A 16,654-nucleotide genomic window follows, 5' to 3' on the forward strand; every position below is an offset into this window, starting at 1 on the left:
ATAAAGAACAAATACTATATGCACCACATCCACAATTATAACCTATTCCAACTATTAATGGTCCTCATTACCATCATTTTCAGTAAGGACTTTCTGTGGCTTGACGTTCAGATAAAACTGCCAATATACCTCTGAATATCAAACACTACTTACACATATGTGATGTAGACACTAAATTCAGAGCAAAACAAATTATGATCTGTTTCTGTCCCATATGGAAATGAATATCTGAGACATTGGTGAGACAATTTTCATAAATGTTCATATGTACCATGGGGGCCTACGAATATACATGTAGATAAAGATGGTTCAACTGATGGGAGCATGCACACATGCTAAAATTTCCTAATTGATGACAAAAGGTTTTGCTTGAAAATCTTACAAAATGTCTAGCATCTAAATGTTTGTATTGGAATGATGATTGGATGGAAGAGAGAAGAAACAATCCAAATTCAGAACTGTAGCTGAGGTAGCAGAATTAAGAAACAGTGCTACATTAAACTGTCATTTCACAAATATTTTTCTTTGTCCTGCTGTGCTATTAATTTGCTTTTGACAATAGTGTTGTAGAATCTATTATTTTGATACATGTGCTCTCAGGATTTTGTAGATTAAAAATATTTTTGTCAGTCAGGAAGAGCTCTCTTCATGCAAGTAGGTTGTGGCTCGTAGTTCAGTGTGGTCACTCTATAACCATGATGGATTCAGCCAATGCAGCAGTAACATTCAGGTAGGCATAATACAAAGTTATTTGTCATCAGAATCTAATTACCTATAGCAGATGCAGAGGATCATAAGAAGATGTACATCAACAACTAACAAAAAAGGTAATGTTTTAGAAGAATTCTTTTTTTATAATTTTAGATAATCCAGAGGTAAAGTATATGCTGAATTGTAATGGTGCTCGTATTGTTATTATTTTTCTATTTAATTTAATTTACTTGTTATGGCAATAATTATCTGATACCATTTTATGTTAGAGCTATAACTCCAAATAAATAAGTTGTTGTATGTAAGTGTGTGTGTGTGTGTGTGCATACACACCTTTTTGAGAGAGAGTCTTAGAGAGCATGGATTTCCTTTGTTCTCCATAAATCCTGTGTACTGAATTGAAAGCTTTTAAATAGTGGAGTCCCCCACATATTTGCAGTTTCCTCCCCCTGATATTTCAGCTGAAATGTGACCTATAAATGAGTTGATAGTACAAAGTACGTCAGCATCAGTTTTGTTTATAGTAAATGAACTGACCAAGTAAAAGGAAAGCAACTGTGAACAGTTTTCAAAAACTTATGGAGAAATTACTGAGAAAATCTTGTAAGCTTTTTTTTTTTTTTTTTTTTTTTTTTTTTTTTTTTTTTTTTTTTTTTTTTTTTTTTTTTTTTTTGCGTGACAAAAATTTCACAGGTGAACTGTTTACCGAATTGGGGTATGTAGAGGTTTTGATACTAGTAATGTTTAGAGATGTTACTGAAATTATTGTCCATTTGCATTAATGTACAAGTGTTATCTGCTTGTACTGGTACTATTCATGACCCTCTGATTGGAATGTATCATCTGGCTAACATGGTTAGTGGAGAAAATCATAAATTTTTTCTTTATGCAGCACTACCGGAAATGTTGGAGAATGTGCCTCTACCAGGAAGGCAATGAATATTGTTCCAGCATGACAGAGCCCCATCACACTTCACTGTTGATGTTAGATTACGTTTGGACAAAGTTTTCCCCAGTTATTGGAGTGGGAGGAGTGGGTCAGTACCATGGCTATCACTTGCTCCCAACCTCACTCCAATGGATTTCTTTTCGTGGGCATAACATGAAGCGTTTGATGCACTAGTAGAGCTGATTGCACATTCGACCGAAGCTGCAGTTATTATTTGTGAAACTACTGGTTGTTTTGAACATGTTAGACAAGTATCAGCGTAAGTCCATGTAGATTTTCACATCAGCTGTGAAATACATGAAACTACTCCCCATTCTCTCTCTCTCTCTCTCTCTCTCTCTCTCTCTCTCTCTCTCTCTCTGCCTGTACATGTGTGTGTCTTGTACATCTGTGTGATAAGGTTCAGTTGTGGAACTGTGCTTAATTGTGTAGTAATCAGTTTAATGGTACATTACACCATATAACAGAGAAGTTGAATAATAGATTTCTTGCTTTTACTATTGAATTGTGTAAGTTTTGCTTTTTTAAGTTTTGCTTCTTAAAAATGTCTAAATGAGAATCTTATTTTTCAGGCTCTAAAATAGGTATAAGTTAGATTTTTATAATTTGAGTTTACTGCTTTATACATAAGGTTTTAGTACCTTATTGCCTGTGCTTAGATGTAATGAGATTCAATCGACTCATGTCAGGCTGTCATCAGAATCATTTCTTCAAGCAGAATTACTATTTGGCAGGGCTTTGTAAATACATTATTTATTACATATGTCTTTGCTCTATAATAATAACCTAAAAATATTTTTTTACGAAAATTTTCTGCCCTTATTTTCCTCATCTTAGGTTTCTTTTTTGTTAAGTTAGGTAACATACTTCCTTTTTATGCTATAGCTAGGGCTTTTCAGTGAGGTTGAAAATTTTTTGCATAGTTGAATTGTTTCTGTCTATAATGAGTAGAACATTGAAATGAACAGAAGGTTTCTCTATAACTTTCTAGCTGCAGTTTGATGTATTAGGGCCAACCTGGTTAATGCCACGTTTATACATGATTGTTGTATTTTGTATTCCTTATGCATTGTATTCTTTACCCTTGTAACTGTAACAAGGAACATTTGCAGGAAATCAGTGCTTCTCCACGTCTCTTGCGTGGCTATTCACGAACTCCAGGAAATGAACGCGGTGGTCTTGCTGGCTTGCGTAACATTGGAAATACAGTGAGTACTGTTCAAAAACTGTGGTTTTATTAAAGCTCACTGTAATTATAGAATCAAAACAATATGAAGGAAAATGAGTGATAATGATCTTCTTCTTGAAATAGCTAAGGCCCTCCGGGCTTTGTATGGACGAGGAGACTATTATAAAGGGACGCAAAGGAATTACAAACATTGGCTGTAAGTGGTCATTGATTTAAATCAATGGTGAAAGTTGAAGATTTGTGCTGGACTGGGATTCGAACCCGGGTCTCTTGCTTAGTTGGCAGATGCTATGACCACTAAGCCATCCAGACACAGTGGTCATCGCAACTGTCTGGACTACCCTAGCACGCCTCCCATCAGATCCAAATTCTCAACTTATCCACACACTACTAATGTAGTGCCCCTTCCCCATTATCCTCATCACTCACAGTCTTTCACCGGTTACTGTAAGAGTTTGAACCTGATGTTCATCTGTACTGAAGAGATCACTGACCTACCACACCTTAATTATGTTAATGTGGTGTCTGTTCTTTCAGACGTGACTCAAAGTTCACACTGTGTATGAAGGACGAGGGATCCCACAACAAAACTAAAATTAAAATAATTTCTAAACTATATATGCATTTTGGGGTTTTACAGCAAGCATTCCTTCATCTGGTAACAGGGAGGAAAGTGTTGAAAGAAGTAGAACTCTTTAGTGATTAAAAAAGCTATGTAGGATCCCAACCTAAGAACTCCACAGAACAGCACTTGCAGTAAATCAAAGATGAAATTTTAAAACCTGCCAAACTGCAATTTGAAGAGAATGTTGTGCATGTGATCACAGGTAAGAGATGAAAAGAGTGATAAAGGAATTTAGATAAGATGAAGATTAAATGTGGCCCTGTAAAAGAAAGAAAGAACATAATTCAACTAGTGGAGAAAAAGAAAAAAAGGAAAAGTGAATGCATGCACACTTGTGGGCACGTGCTCGTGCATGTGCCCCCCCCCCCCCCCCCCCCCCCCACACACACACACACATGTGATTTCTGCTGGTGTCTGTTCACTCAGTGTTATGTGATTTTATACACACACCATTGTGGCACCAAATCTCAGCAGTAAGTGCTGTTTTGTGATCTCCCTACTCTCTTGGCAGTGGCATTTATTGAATTTTCTTTTGTTTTGCATGGTCCTTCTATTATGCAGCCTCTTTAATGTGGCAGTTTTAGATTACAGGTGTTTTGAACCATGGTTGTTTAAGACACCAGCAGAAGTCATTCTTGAGAACTACCACATGTACAACTCTACCATCATCAACAAATTATTGCACTGTAGTTTTGTGTACTCTCTTTTTCTTTTTGTTGTGTGAAGCACATTGTTTTCTATTCTTAATTTGAAATTAGTGAAGAGACTAATCCTGGTCCATTATTGCATTCAAGAACCAGTCTCACAATGCCACAGGGATAGGCAGTCCCTATGATCTTTAATGTCACTTCTGCCCTTTCACAGAAGTACCAAACATGGATATGGGCCGCCTGCCCTGCGAGACAGAGGTGCTACTTGTTCCGCCATACTGCTACTCTCCCCTGGGGTGATCTAGTTTCTCGATTGTTTATACTCACCACTGAATGTTGTGTTTTAATGTCACCACTTTACTTAGTTTCATTTTTACCTTTAATATCCTATAATTTACTTCACTGATGCACACTACATAGCAAACAAGGTGCTGACACTGCCAAAGTCAGCTACTCGATTGTGCATCTTTAGTTACAAACATCATCCTTTCTTTTGGTATTGTGTTCTTTCCACACTGTCCTCCTTACTTTATAAACAATCTGAATCTGCTATTTATTTATTACTTGTGTATTAATGAAAAGCTACAAAAACTCAAATTGTTAAATATTAATGAAATCAGAAGTCAATTGGAATTGAGAAATTGAGAAAGAGAATACAATGATGAAATTTGGGCAGGAACGATTGGAAAAAGAGAGTGAGGAGGAGGCACAGTTTTGCTTGGGGAAAATAGTTAGCAGAAATAACAGAGTAGTGTAGAATTCCCATGTATGAAGTTCTGAGAAATTAATTATGGGAGAAATAGCCAAACTGGTGGTGAAGGATGCGTCAAGGTCCAGCTGCAGTGGAGGGCATTTTGTATGTTGGGGTATTGTGTGTTAGCAGTATAGACACATCACAGTGTAGACTCCATCATTAAGGACAACTTAGTTGTCATTACACTATCAAAGAAGTGTAACATTACTTGCATTCACCTAATATGTAACATGTTTATTTTCCCTTTCAGGTCATACCAGTAATAGGTTTCAATACAGGCAACAGTGGGGATAAGCGAAGTAATTTGAGCTATAAGATATTATGATGCTCCAGAATCTGAATAACTAGTTTATTGTTACCTAATAAGTGCATATTTGTTACAGTGCTTCATGAATTCTGTGATCCAGTGCCTCAGTAATACAAAACCTCTGCTGGAATACTTGCTCAATGATGGCCACCTGCCTGACATAAATACAACTGTTTCTGGTATGAAAGGGGCCCTCATTAAAGGTGAGTGAATTCCAAATTGTGCCTCACATTATGATAATAGTCAACCAAAATCAAAATGTTAACAACTCGAACAGGATGTTTGAAGATAGCAAAATAGTCTTGACTTAAAACTGACTGAGTCTAATGTAACATCATAGAAACTAAAATTAAAAATCTAATAAGTACGGTAAGGGGGTCATTGTAGGAGTTGTCTCTTCTCAAAGCAACAGCCTGTCAGGCCTCTGCTTTCAGATTTTTCCAGTTTTTATTACATAACTAGCTGTGCCTAGCATGTATTGCAATGTCTATTTTTATTTCTAAGTTGGTCCACATATATAAAGCAGACACAATTACATGTACAAAATTAATGAAACACAATTATTTTTGTGCATTGAATTAAATTTGAAAAAGTTTATACAAATTCTTAGTGATGTACAATATTTTCAGTATTTCCATCTCATACAAAAACATCTCAGCATGTCGCACTTGTGGTCATGCAACATATAACTGACCATTTGGAACACCAATATTTTGCATATGTAATCCACACACTTGAAGCTATTGGCACGTGAGTACGCCCAATGTATGCGTATGACACATATATTTCACATATTCGTGAATATTTCTCATACATTTCACATATTTCACACATATTTGTACATATATTTTATCCATATCTCTAGTGAATTTTAACTTGCAGTTTCATCTCAATTCTGAGGGAACTTATTTGGCCAGTAACTGATTGTTGTTTCATGATAAAAGATAGTCATTGGTGACTGTCAGATTCTGTGATGATTTACACGAGACTCTATAAATGATGTTAAATGTGTCTGTGGTATGATCTCTGGCTCCGAAACATGCTAGACAAATTATTGGTTCAATGCTGTGCTCATTCTCAGAGTGCATTTCATGCACTGAACAATGCAAATAAGAGAGTACTTTAAAGTGTACTTTTCAAAGTATAATTTTAAAATATTCTCACTCAACTAATTGCAGGAAAGAAATATCAACAAGTCATTTTTGATTATTTCTGCACTGGCAGGGTTTCAGAAAATAGTAGAAATGTGAATGGAGGAAGTACACTTTCAAATCCATGAAACAACCTTTTTTTTTTAAATTTTTACCAACATATTTCACAGTACTCACTTGGGGCTGATGTCCTTGAAGTCTCATAAATCTGTGCCTCTTTTGTGACTATTTCAATTTTCATTGCAGGTATTTCATCACTAAAATGTTTCTTAATATATGAACTAACAAAACCACCTTCTTTCAGTTTTTTCTGACAACACAAGAGTTTAACACACTTATGTTTAAAATGTTCATTGTCCTTTGAAAAGTCTCAGAAAATTGTTTCATTCATGTCAATATAAAGTGAAGAGGAACAGGTCAACCAAACTATTGTGGGCTATAAACAAGGATGCTTGCTTACTGTAAAATCATTGTTAGAGATCAGCTGCAAAAACAGAATACACTTTGTTTTGTTCCAAAATATGTTTAATACACTTTCTTCATTAACTCAACAAACTTTCTTTGCTGTTTCTCGAGTGTGAAGCTACCACAGATGCAACAAAAAATTTTCAGGTGAATTAAGGAAACTTCTTGAAGTCATAGTTGTACACACAACTAAATGGAGCAGTTGTAACAATACTAAAATCTTCATAACACAGTGAGTGTACATATCCATGTCAAAAATCTATAACTGATCCAACTAAGTACAAAAATGAAGCAGTTTATGAAATAAATTCTTTATACTGTGTCAATGTACACTGAAGTGACAAAAGTCATGGGATACTACCTAATATCATGTCAGACCTCATTTTGCATTGCGTAGTGCAGCAACTCAACATGGCATGAACTCAAAACAATTTGCTGGAATTCCCCTGCCAAAATATTGAGCCGTGTTGCCTCTCTAGTGAAAATGTCACCTGTTCAGGATGATGTGCATGATCTGACCACTCGATTATGTCCAACAAATATTTGATGGCAGTCATGTTGAGTGATCTAGGTGGCCAAATCATTCTCTAGAATTGTCTAGAATGTTCTTCAAACCAATTGTAAACAATTGTGGCTCAATGACATGACATTGTTGTTTGGGAACATGAAGTACATGTATGACTGCAAATAGTCACCAAGTAGCCGAACATCACTGTTTCCAGTCAATGATTGGTTCAGTTGGACCAGAGGACCACCCCGTCCATTCCATGTAAACACAGCCCACATGATAATGGAGACACCATCAGCTTGCACAGTTCCTTCTCGACAAATTGGGCCTGTGGTTTCATGGATTCTGTGCCACGGAACTCTACACAAATGTCACTGCTCTCAGTCATTAATAAAGGCATTTGGTCTCTGCATTGTCATCAGTGAGAGGAAATAGCTGAAATTTCATATTCCCTAATGATTTCTGAAATGGAACGTCCTGTGTGTCCAGCTCCAACTACCATTCTGCGTTCGAAGTCAGTCAATTCCCATCGTGCAGCTATGATCGTGTCAGACACCATTTCACATGAACCATTGCAGTAAAATAGACAGCTACAGTAGCTCTGCCAATGCACTGCCCTTTTATACCTTGTGTACTCGATACCGCCACCATCTGTAAATGTGCATATCACTATCCCGTGACTTGTTTCACCTCAGTGTACATTACTGCACTCTCCATTTGTTGGCAAGAGGTAGAAATGATTACATTTTAAAGCCTCATTAGTGTTGTATGCTTTCTAAGACACTAAAAGAAAAAGTGATAATGTAAGAAATAGGTGAATGATGGAAGTTTTCTGCAATTTTTACTGAAATTACCATCGAAAAATTATAGTAACTAACATTCAGTTACGTGCCACCAACAGGATAAACCTTATATTTTTAAATGATATTTGCAAACGATGCTCCATGACTTACATAATCAAATGGATAAGGTAATTTTCAAACAGTGGAAGCTCGAGGAAAAATACCAACAATGTAGTTGCTACTTACTGTAAAGAAGACAGGTTAAGTTGCAGACAAGCACAATTAAAAGACACTTACATACAGATTTTGGCTGCAGCCTTTATCAGCAAAAGAGAGACACACACCATTCGTACACACAAGCAAAAACAGCTCATCCACACATGACCACTAATTCCAGCACCTCGGACATTTCACCCCATATCTAACTTAATGTGTCTCTTTTATAGTAAGTGAATGAAGTAATTTTGTTATTTGTAAAAATTTGTCTTCAACGGGCACTATTTCTTCTACAGGTCTAGGGAAAACTAGCACAAATCATTTCATTCGACAATGTCTGTTAGTGCACACTAGGGAAAGAGAGCGAAATTATTATGAAAATGATCAGAAATTTATTTCTCATGTATTTATTCCAGACTGCTGACCATTAAAGATGCAACACCAGGAATAATGGCAAACAACAAAGTTTTACTTATTACATGTACACAGTACATCAGAAACAATAAATAAATAAATTTGTAGATGAATTAGAGGTGCACATGGTGTGAAATTCAGTATACAGAGCTGTCATCTCCAGCCAGGCATCAATGACTAGGGACACCAAAAAGTCGTTTTATTTTACGGCCAAACTCGTGTCATTTTCTGCCAAGTTTGATGTCATTTTTAATCAGATATGATGTTTCTTTCCAGATTTGTCATTATTTTTGCAAAATTTATTGTTGTTCTTGTTGTTGTGGTATTCAGTCCTGAGACTGGTTTGATGCAGCTGTCCATGCTTCTCTATCCTGTACAAGCTTCTTCATCTCCCAGTACTTACTGCAACCTACATCCTTCTGAATCTGCTTAGTGTATTTATCTCTTGGTCTCCCTCCGCGATTTTTACCCTCCACACTGCCCTCCAATACTAAATTGGTGATCCCTTGATCCCTCAGAACATGTCCTACCAACCAATCCCTTCTCCTAGTCAAGTCGTGCCACAAACTCCTCTTCTCCCCAATCCTATTCAGTACCTCCTCATTAGTTATATGATCTACCCATCTAATCTTCGGCATTCTTCTGTAGCACCACATTTCGAAAGTTTCTATTTTCTTCTTGTCCAAACTATTTATCATCCATGTTTCACTTCCATACATGGCACACTCCATACAAATACTTTCAGAAATGACTTCCTGACACTTAAATCTATATTCGATGTTAACAAATAGCTTTCCGTGCCATTGCCAGTCTACATTTGATATCCTCTCTACTTCGACCATCATAAGTTATTTTGCTCCATAAATAGCAAAACTCCTTTACTACTATAAGTGTCTCATTTCCTAATCTAATTCCCTCAGCATCACCTGACTTAATTTTCCAAATCCTTCGCTGTTTCTGATAGAGTTACAATGTCATCAGCAAACCTCAAAGTTTTTATTTCTTCTCCACGGATTTTAATACCTACTTCAATTTTTTTCTTTTGTTTCCTTTACTGCTTGCTCAATATACAGATTGAATCAGGGAGAGGCTACAACCCTGTCTCGCTCCCTTCCCAACCACTGCTTCCCTTTCATGTCCCTCGACTCATGTAACTGCTATCTGGTTTCTGTACAAATTGTAAATATTCTATCGTTCTCTGTATTTTACCGCTGCCACCTTCAGAATTTGAAACAGAATATTCAAGTCATCATTGTCAAAAGCTTTCTCTAAGTCTACAAATGCTAGAAATGTAGGTTTGTCTTTCCTTTATTTATCTTGTAAGATAAGTCGTAGGGTCAGTATTGCCACATGTGTTCCAATATTTCTGCGGAATCCAAACTGATCTTCCCTGAGGTCGGCTTCTACCAGTTTTCCATTCGTCTGTAAAGAATTTGCATTAGTATTTTGCTTCTGTGCCTTATTACACTGATAGTTTAGTAATTTTTCACATCTGTCAACACCTGATTTCTTTGGGATTGGAATTATTATATTCTTCTTGAAGTCTGAGGGTATTTCGCCTGTCTCATACATCTTGCTCACCAGATGATAGAGTTTTGTCAGGACTGGCTCTCCCAGTGCTGTCAGTCGTTCTAATGGAATGTTGTCTACTCCCGGGGCCTTGTTTCGAGTTAGGTCTTTCATTGTTCTGTCAAACTCTTCACACAGTATTTTATCTCACATTTCATCTTCATCTATCTCCTCTTCCATTTCCATAATATTGTCCTTGAAGTACATCACCCTTGTATTATACTCCTTCCACCTTTCTGCTTTCCCTGCTTTGCTTAGAACTGGGTTTCCATATGAGCTCTTGATATTCATGCAAGTGGTTCTCTTTTCTCCAAAGGTCTCTTTAATTTTTCTGTAGGCAGTATCTATGTTACCCCTAGTGAGATAAGGCTCTACATCCTTACATTTGTCCTCTACCCATCTCTGCTTAGCCCTTCTGCGTTCCTGTCGATCTCATTTTTGAGACGTTTATATTCCTTTTTGACTGCTTCATTTACTGCATTTTTGCATTTTCTCCTTTCATCATTTAAATTCAATATTTCTTCTCTTACCCAAGGATTTCTACTAGCCCTCGTCTTTTTACCTACTTGATCCTCCACTGCCTTCACTACTTCATCCCCCAAAGCTACCCATTCTTCTTCTTCTACTGTATTTCTTTCCACCATTCTTGGCAATTGTTCCCTTATGCTCTCTCTCAAACTCTGTACAACCTCTGGTTTAGTCCATATATCCAGGTCCCATCTCCTTAAATTCCCACCTTTTTGCAGTTTTTTTTCAGTTTTAATCTACAGTTCGTAACTAATAGATTGTGTTCAGAGTCCACATCTGCCCCTGGAAACGTCTTAAAATTTAAAACCTGGTTCCTAAATATCTGTCTTACCATTATATAATCTATCTGATACCTTCTAGTATCTCCAGGCTTCTTCCATGTATACAACCTTCTTTCATGATTCTTAAACCAAGTGTTAGCTGTGATCAAGTTATGCTGTGCGCAAAATTCTACCAGGCGGCTTCCTCTTTCATTTCTTAGTCCCAATCCATATTCACCTACTATGTTTCCTTCTCTCCCTTTTTCTACTCTTGAATTCCAGTCACCCATGACTATTAAATTTTTGTCTCCCTTCACTACCTGAATAATTTCTTTTATCTCATCATACATTTCATCAATTTCTTCGTCATCTGCAGAGCTAGTTGGCATATAAACTTGTACTACTATAGTAGGCGTGGGCTTCGTGTCTATCTTGGCCACAATAATGCGTTCACTATGCTGTTTGTAGTAGCTTACCCGTACTCCTATTTTTTTAAATTCATTATTAAACCTACTCCTGCACTACCCCTATTTTATTTTGTAGTTATAACCAAAATTCTTGTTCCTCCTGCCACCAAATTTCACTAATTGTCACTATATCTAACTTCAACCTATCCATTTCCCTTTTTAAATTTTCTAACCTACCTGCCCGATTAAGGGATCTGTCATTCTACGCTCCGATCCGTTAAACACCAGTTCTCTTTCTCCTGGAAACGACATCCTCTTGAGTAGTCCTCGCCCAGAGATCCGAATGGGGGACTATTTTACCTCCGTAATATTTTACCCAAGAGGACGCCATCATCATTTAACCATACAGTAAAGCTGCATGCGCTCGGGAAAAATTATGGCTGTAGTTTCCCCTTCCTTTCAGCTGTTCGCAGTACCAGCACAGCGAGGCCATTTTGGTTAGTGTTACAAGGCCATCAGTCAGTCATCCAGACTGTTGCCCCTGCAACTACTGAAAAGGCTGCTGCCCCTTGTCAGGAACCACACGTTTGTCTGGCCTCTCAACAGATACCCCTCCATTGTGGTTGCACCAACTTTACGGCTATCTGTATTGCTGTATCGCTGAGGCCCGCAAGCCTCTCCACCAACAGCAAGGTCCATGGTTCATGGGGAGAGGAATTTGTTGTGAAAATACATGTTATTCTTACAGATTTAATTTCACACTGTCAAATTTGGTTGTTTTTTGCCAAATTTTGTGTTTTTGTCATATTTGGAGATAGTTTTGTAGAATTTGGTGCTATTTTTAACAAATTCCTTGTTATTTTTTGCCAAAATTGATGTTTTTTGGCCACATTCAGTGTTAATTTTTTTGCTAGATTTGATGTTCTTTTCTGCCAAATTCTGTTTTCATTTTTGTCAAATTAAGTTTTGTTTTATGCCAAATTTAGTTCTATTTGTGCCAAATCCTGTGATTTTTTCCCCCTAAGTTTGTTGCTATTTTAATCATCACATCAAAATTTGCTAAGTGTGAAATGAATTGTCATTTTAACATTATGCACAAACCTCTGCCATGAGGAGATTAGAAACCAAATTTCAATTTTATCAATCAATAACTACCTGTTATGAATATTAGTAAACTGTTGTCCTCAGATTTATAAAAGTTTTGTATAACAAAGCACAGATTTTGAGATATCTGGTAAAAAGTTACTGACTGCACTTTGTTTCACTAACAAACACTGATTTTGCATTATTTTTGTGTAATCATTGTCACAAAATTTTCCTGTCCCTGTCGATGACAGATATGGTGGCTTTCTTCCATGTTGCTTTGGCTCTATGTGGAGCTCATCATTGTAGTGATGGTGTGTCAGTCTTTCAGCAATGCACAACCAGATATTTTCAGTGGGTAGGACACCTGGGGAAAACACCAGACAACATTCAAACACCCTCTGTGTCAAGGTAGATTGGCTCGGACAGCATGTGATCTCGAATTATCTTACTGAAAACGAGTCCTGAGGAGACACTTGTGTTAACACATCTGAATTGTAGCACCTGCAGTCCAGATTACTAACTATGCAAACGAGCGGTACATACACAGTGACAGCAAATACCGTAACACCAGGCGCAGGGCCAGTAACGTGACGACAAATGTGATCTCACAATTTTCCTCGGAATCTCGACATACAAAACTGTTTTGTGACACTGTACTAAGGCATGGGACTCATCTCAGAATATGACAAGACACTTCTCCTGTGTCCTGTGTTCCGTGTTGTTGTCAGGTGCACCACTGTCTCTGTAGAGTAGTGTCGAGGGAAACTTTGCCAGTGGTCACATAGCTGACAGCCTGTGGTGTGGTGCTCCAGGCATCATCTTACTCCTGCGGATACTTGTCTTTCTACAAAGAAACCCATTTCCTGCTGACAGGTACGTGATGTTGCTTTATGATCCTGTACAGCCGAGTAAACATTACGTCTGCCCTCTTGGGCACTAGTCATGTATTGCCACTGATATCCTGCACCGTGTCAAGTATGGCACTCCTGAACCAACTGATTTTGTATTTTCACAATAGTCACAGAATCCCCACTGATGGGGACATAGATAGGGATAGAACCATGCTGAATGAAACACTTTTTCCTGTCAGGACAGCAGTACATGATGTCATCAATGACTATCATAGTAGAGTATTTTCAAATCAAATTTCGCAGAACCCAAAGAAATTCTGGTTGTATGTAAAGGCTGTAGTGGCACCAAAGTTTGGATCCAGTCCCTAGTGAATGAAATGGAAACGGAAACTGAGGGTAGCAAATCAAAAGCTGAAATGCTTAACTCCATTTTCAAATGTTCCTTTACGAAGGAAAATGTCTGTGGACTGCCCCTCTTTGAATCCTCATACCACTGAAAAGATGAATCAAAAAAGTATTGGTATCAGTGGAGTTGAAAAACAGCTGAGATTGTTAAAACTGAACAAAGTTCCATGGCCCGATAGAATTCCTATGAGATTCTGTACTGAAAAAAGCACAGGTCACAACATCTACAAGAAGGGTAGTAGAAGTGATCCACAAAACTGCTGTCCAATATCTTTGACATCGATTTGCTGGAGAATCTTTGAAGATGTTCTGAGCTCAAACATAATGGGGTATCTGGAACAGAATGATCAGCTTGGATTCTGAAAACATCGATCATGTGAATCTCAACTTGCACTTTTCTCATGTGACATACTGAAAACTTTGGATCAAGACAGTCAGAAACAATACTTCTTGATTTCTGATAAGCATATGATTCAGTACTACACCTATAATTATTGTCACAAGTACAGTCATATGTGGTATCAAGTGAAATTTGTGACTGGATTGAGGACTTTTTGGTAAGGAGCATGCAGTATGTTATCTTGGATTGAGAGTCATTGTAAGATGTAGAAGTAACTTCAGGTGTGCCCCAGGGAAATGTGTTGGGACCCTTCCTGTTTATGTTGTACATTAATGACCGTGCAGACAATATTAATTGTAACCTGAGACTTTTTGCAGATGATGCAGTTATCTATAATGAAGTAGCATCTGAAATAAGCTGCATAAATGTTTGGTCAGATCTAGATAAGATTTCAAAGTGTTGCAACTTCCTTTAAATGTTCATAAATGTAAAATTGTGCACTTCACACTATATTAATGGCCAGCTTCACACATCCGTCCACATCAAACCCACCAACAAGCAACAGTACCTCCATTATGACAGCTGCCACCCATTCCATATCAAACGGTCCCTTCCCTACAGCCTAGGCCTTCGTGGCAAACGAATCTGCTCCAGTCCTGAATCCCTGGACCATTACACCAACAACCTTAAAACAGCTTTCGCATCCCGCAACTATCCTCCCGACCTGGTACAGAAGCAGATAACCAGAGCCATTTCCTCATCCCCTCAAACCCAGAACCTCTCACAGAAGTACCCCAAAAGTGCCCCACTTGTGACAGGATACTTCCCGGGACTGGATCAGACTCTGAATGTGGCTCTCCATCAGGGATACGACTTCCTAAAATCCTGCCCCGAAATGAGATCCATCCTTCATGAAATCCTCCCCACTCCACCAAGAGTGTCTTTCCGCTGTCCACCTAACCTTCGTAACCTCTTGGTTCATCCCTATGAAATCCCCAAAGCACCTTCCCTACCCTCTGGCTCCTACCCTTGCAACCGCTCCCGGTGTAAAACCTGTCCTATGCACCCTCCCACCACCACGTACTCCAGTCCTGTAACCCGGAAGGTGTACACGATCAAAGGCAGAGCCATGTGTGAAAGCACCCACGTGATTTACCAACTGACCTGCCTACACTGTGACGCTTTCTATGTGGGAATGACCAGCAACAAACTGTCCATTCGCATGAATGGACACAGGCAAAAAGTGTTTGTTGGTAATGAGGATTACCCTGTGGCTAAACATGCCTTGGTGCACAGCCAGCACATCTTGGCACAGTGTTACACCGTCCGAGTTATCTGGATACTTCCCACCAACACCAATCTATCCGAGCTCCGGAGATGGGAACTTGCCCTTCAATATATCCTCTCTTCTCATTATCCACCAGGCCTCAATCTCCGCTAATTTCAAGTTGCCGCCACTCATACCTCACCTGTCATTCAACATCATCTTTGCCTCCACACTTCCGCCTTGACTTACATCTCTGCCCATACTCTTTGCCTTTAAATATGTCTGCTTGTGTCTGTGTATGTATGGATGGATATGTGTGTGTGTGTGTGTGTGTGTGTGTGTGTGTGTGTGTGTGTGCGCGCGCGTACACCTGTCCTTTTTTTCCCCTAAGGGAAGTCTTTCCACTCCCGGGATTGGAATGACTCCTTACCCTCTCCCTTAAAACCCACATCCTTTCGTCTTTCCCTCTCCTTCCTGAAGAAGCAACCATCAGTTGCGAAAGCTAGTAATTCTGTGTGTGTGTTTGTGTGTTTTGTTCATGTGCCTGTCTGCCGGCGCTTTCCCACTTGGTAAGTCTTGGAATCTTTGTTTTTAATATATTTTTCCTATGTGGAAGTTTCTTTATATATATATATATATATATATATATATATATATATATATATATATATATATATATATATACACGAATATAATAGAGGGAAACGTTCCACGTGGGAAAAACATATCTAAAAACAAAGATGATGTAACTTACCAAACAAAAGCGTTGGTATGTTGATAGTGACACACACACACACACACACACACACACACACAATTCAAGCTTTCGCAACCCACGGTTTCTTCATCACGAAAGAGGGAAGGAGAGGGAAACATGAAAGGATGTGGGTTTTAAGGGAGAGGATAAGGAGTCATTCCAATCCCGGGAGCAGGAAGACTTACCTTAGGGGGAAAAAAGGATAGGTATAGACTCGCGCGCACACACACACACACGTATATCCATCCATACATACACAGACACAAGCAGACATATTTAAAGGCAAAGAGTATGGGCAGAGATGTAAGTCAAGGCGGAAGTTTGGAGGCAAAGATATACACTGGCTTTCTCTCGCGCGCGCTCGCACACACACACACACACACACACACACACACACACACACACACACACACACACACACTCACACTCACACACATATATCCATCTGCAGATATACAGACAC

General features: G+C 38.4%; 1 protein-coding gene across 5 annotated transcripts in view; it reads left to right on the forward strand.

Annotated features, from left to right (window-relative positions):
• LOC126284117 (ubiquitin carboxyl-terminal hydrolase 21-like) overlaps window positions 1–16,654 on the forward strand; it is a 374,932-nt gene that overhangs the window by 317,843 nt on the left and 40,435 nt on the right. For all 5 annotated transcript variants that reach the window (XM_049982796.1, XM_049982795.1, XM_049982798.1 and 2 more), the window contains 2 exons: window positions 2,773–2,868; window positions 5,262–5,388. In XM_049982796.1, the coding sequence (XP_049838753.1) occupies window positions 2,773–2,868; window positions 5,262–5,388 (223 nt within the window). The remainder of the gene's footprint in view (window positions 1–2,772; window positions 2,869–5,261; window positions 5,389–16,654) is intronic.

This window comes from Schistocerca gregaria, chromosome 8 (genome assembly GCF_023897955.1).
Source record: "Schistocerca gregaria isolate iqSchGreg1 chromosome 8, iqSchGreg1.2, whole genome shotgun sequence".
Lineage (NCBI taxonomy): Eukaryota > Metazoa > Arthropoda > Insecta > Orthoptera > Acrididae > Schistocerca > Schistocerca gregaria.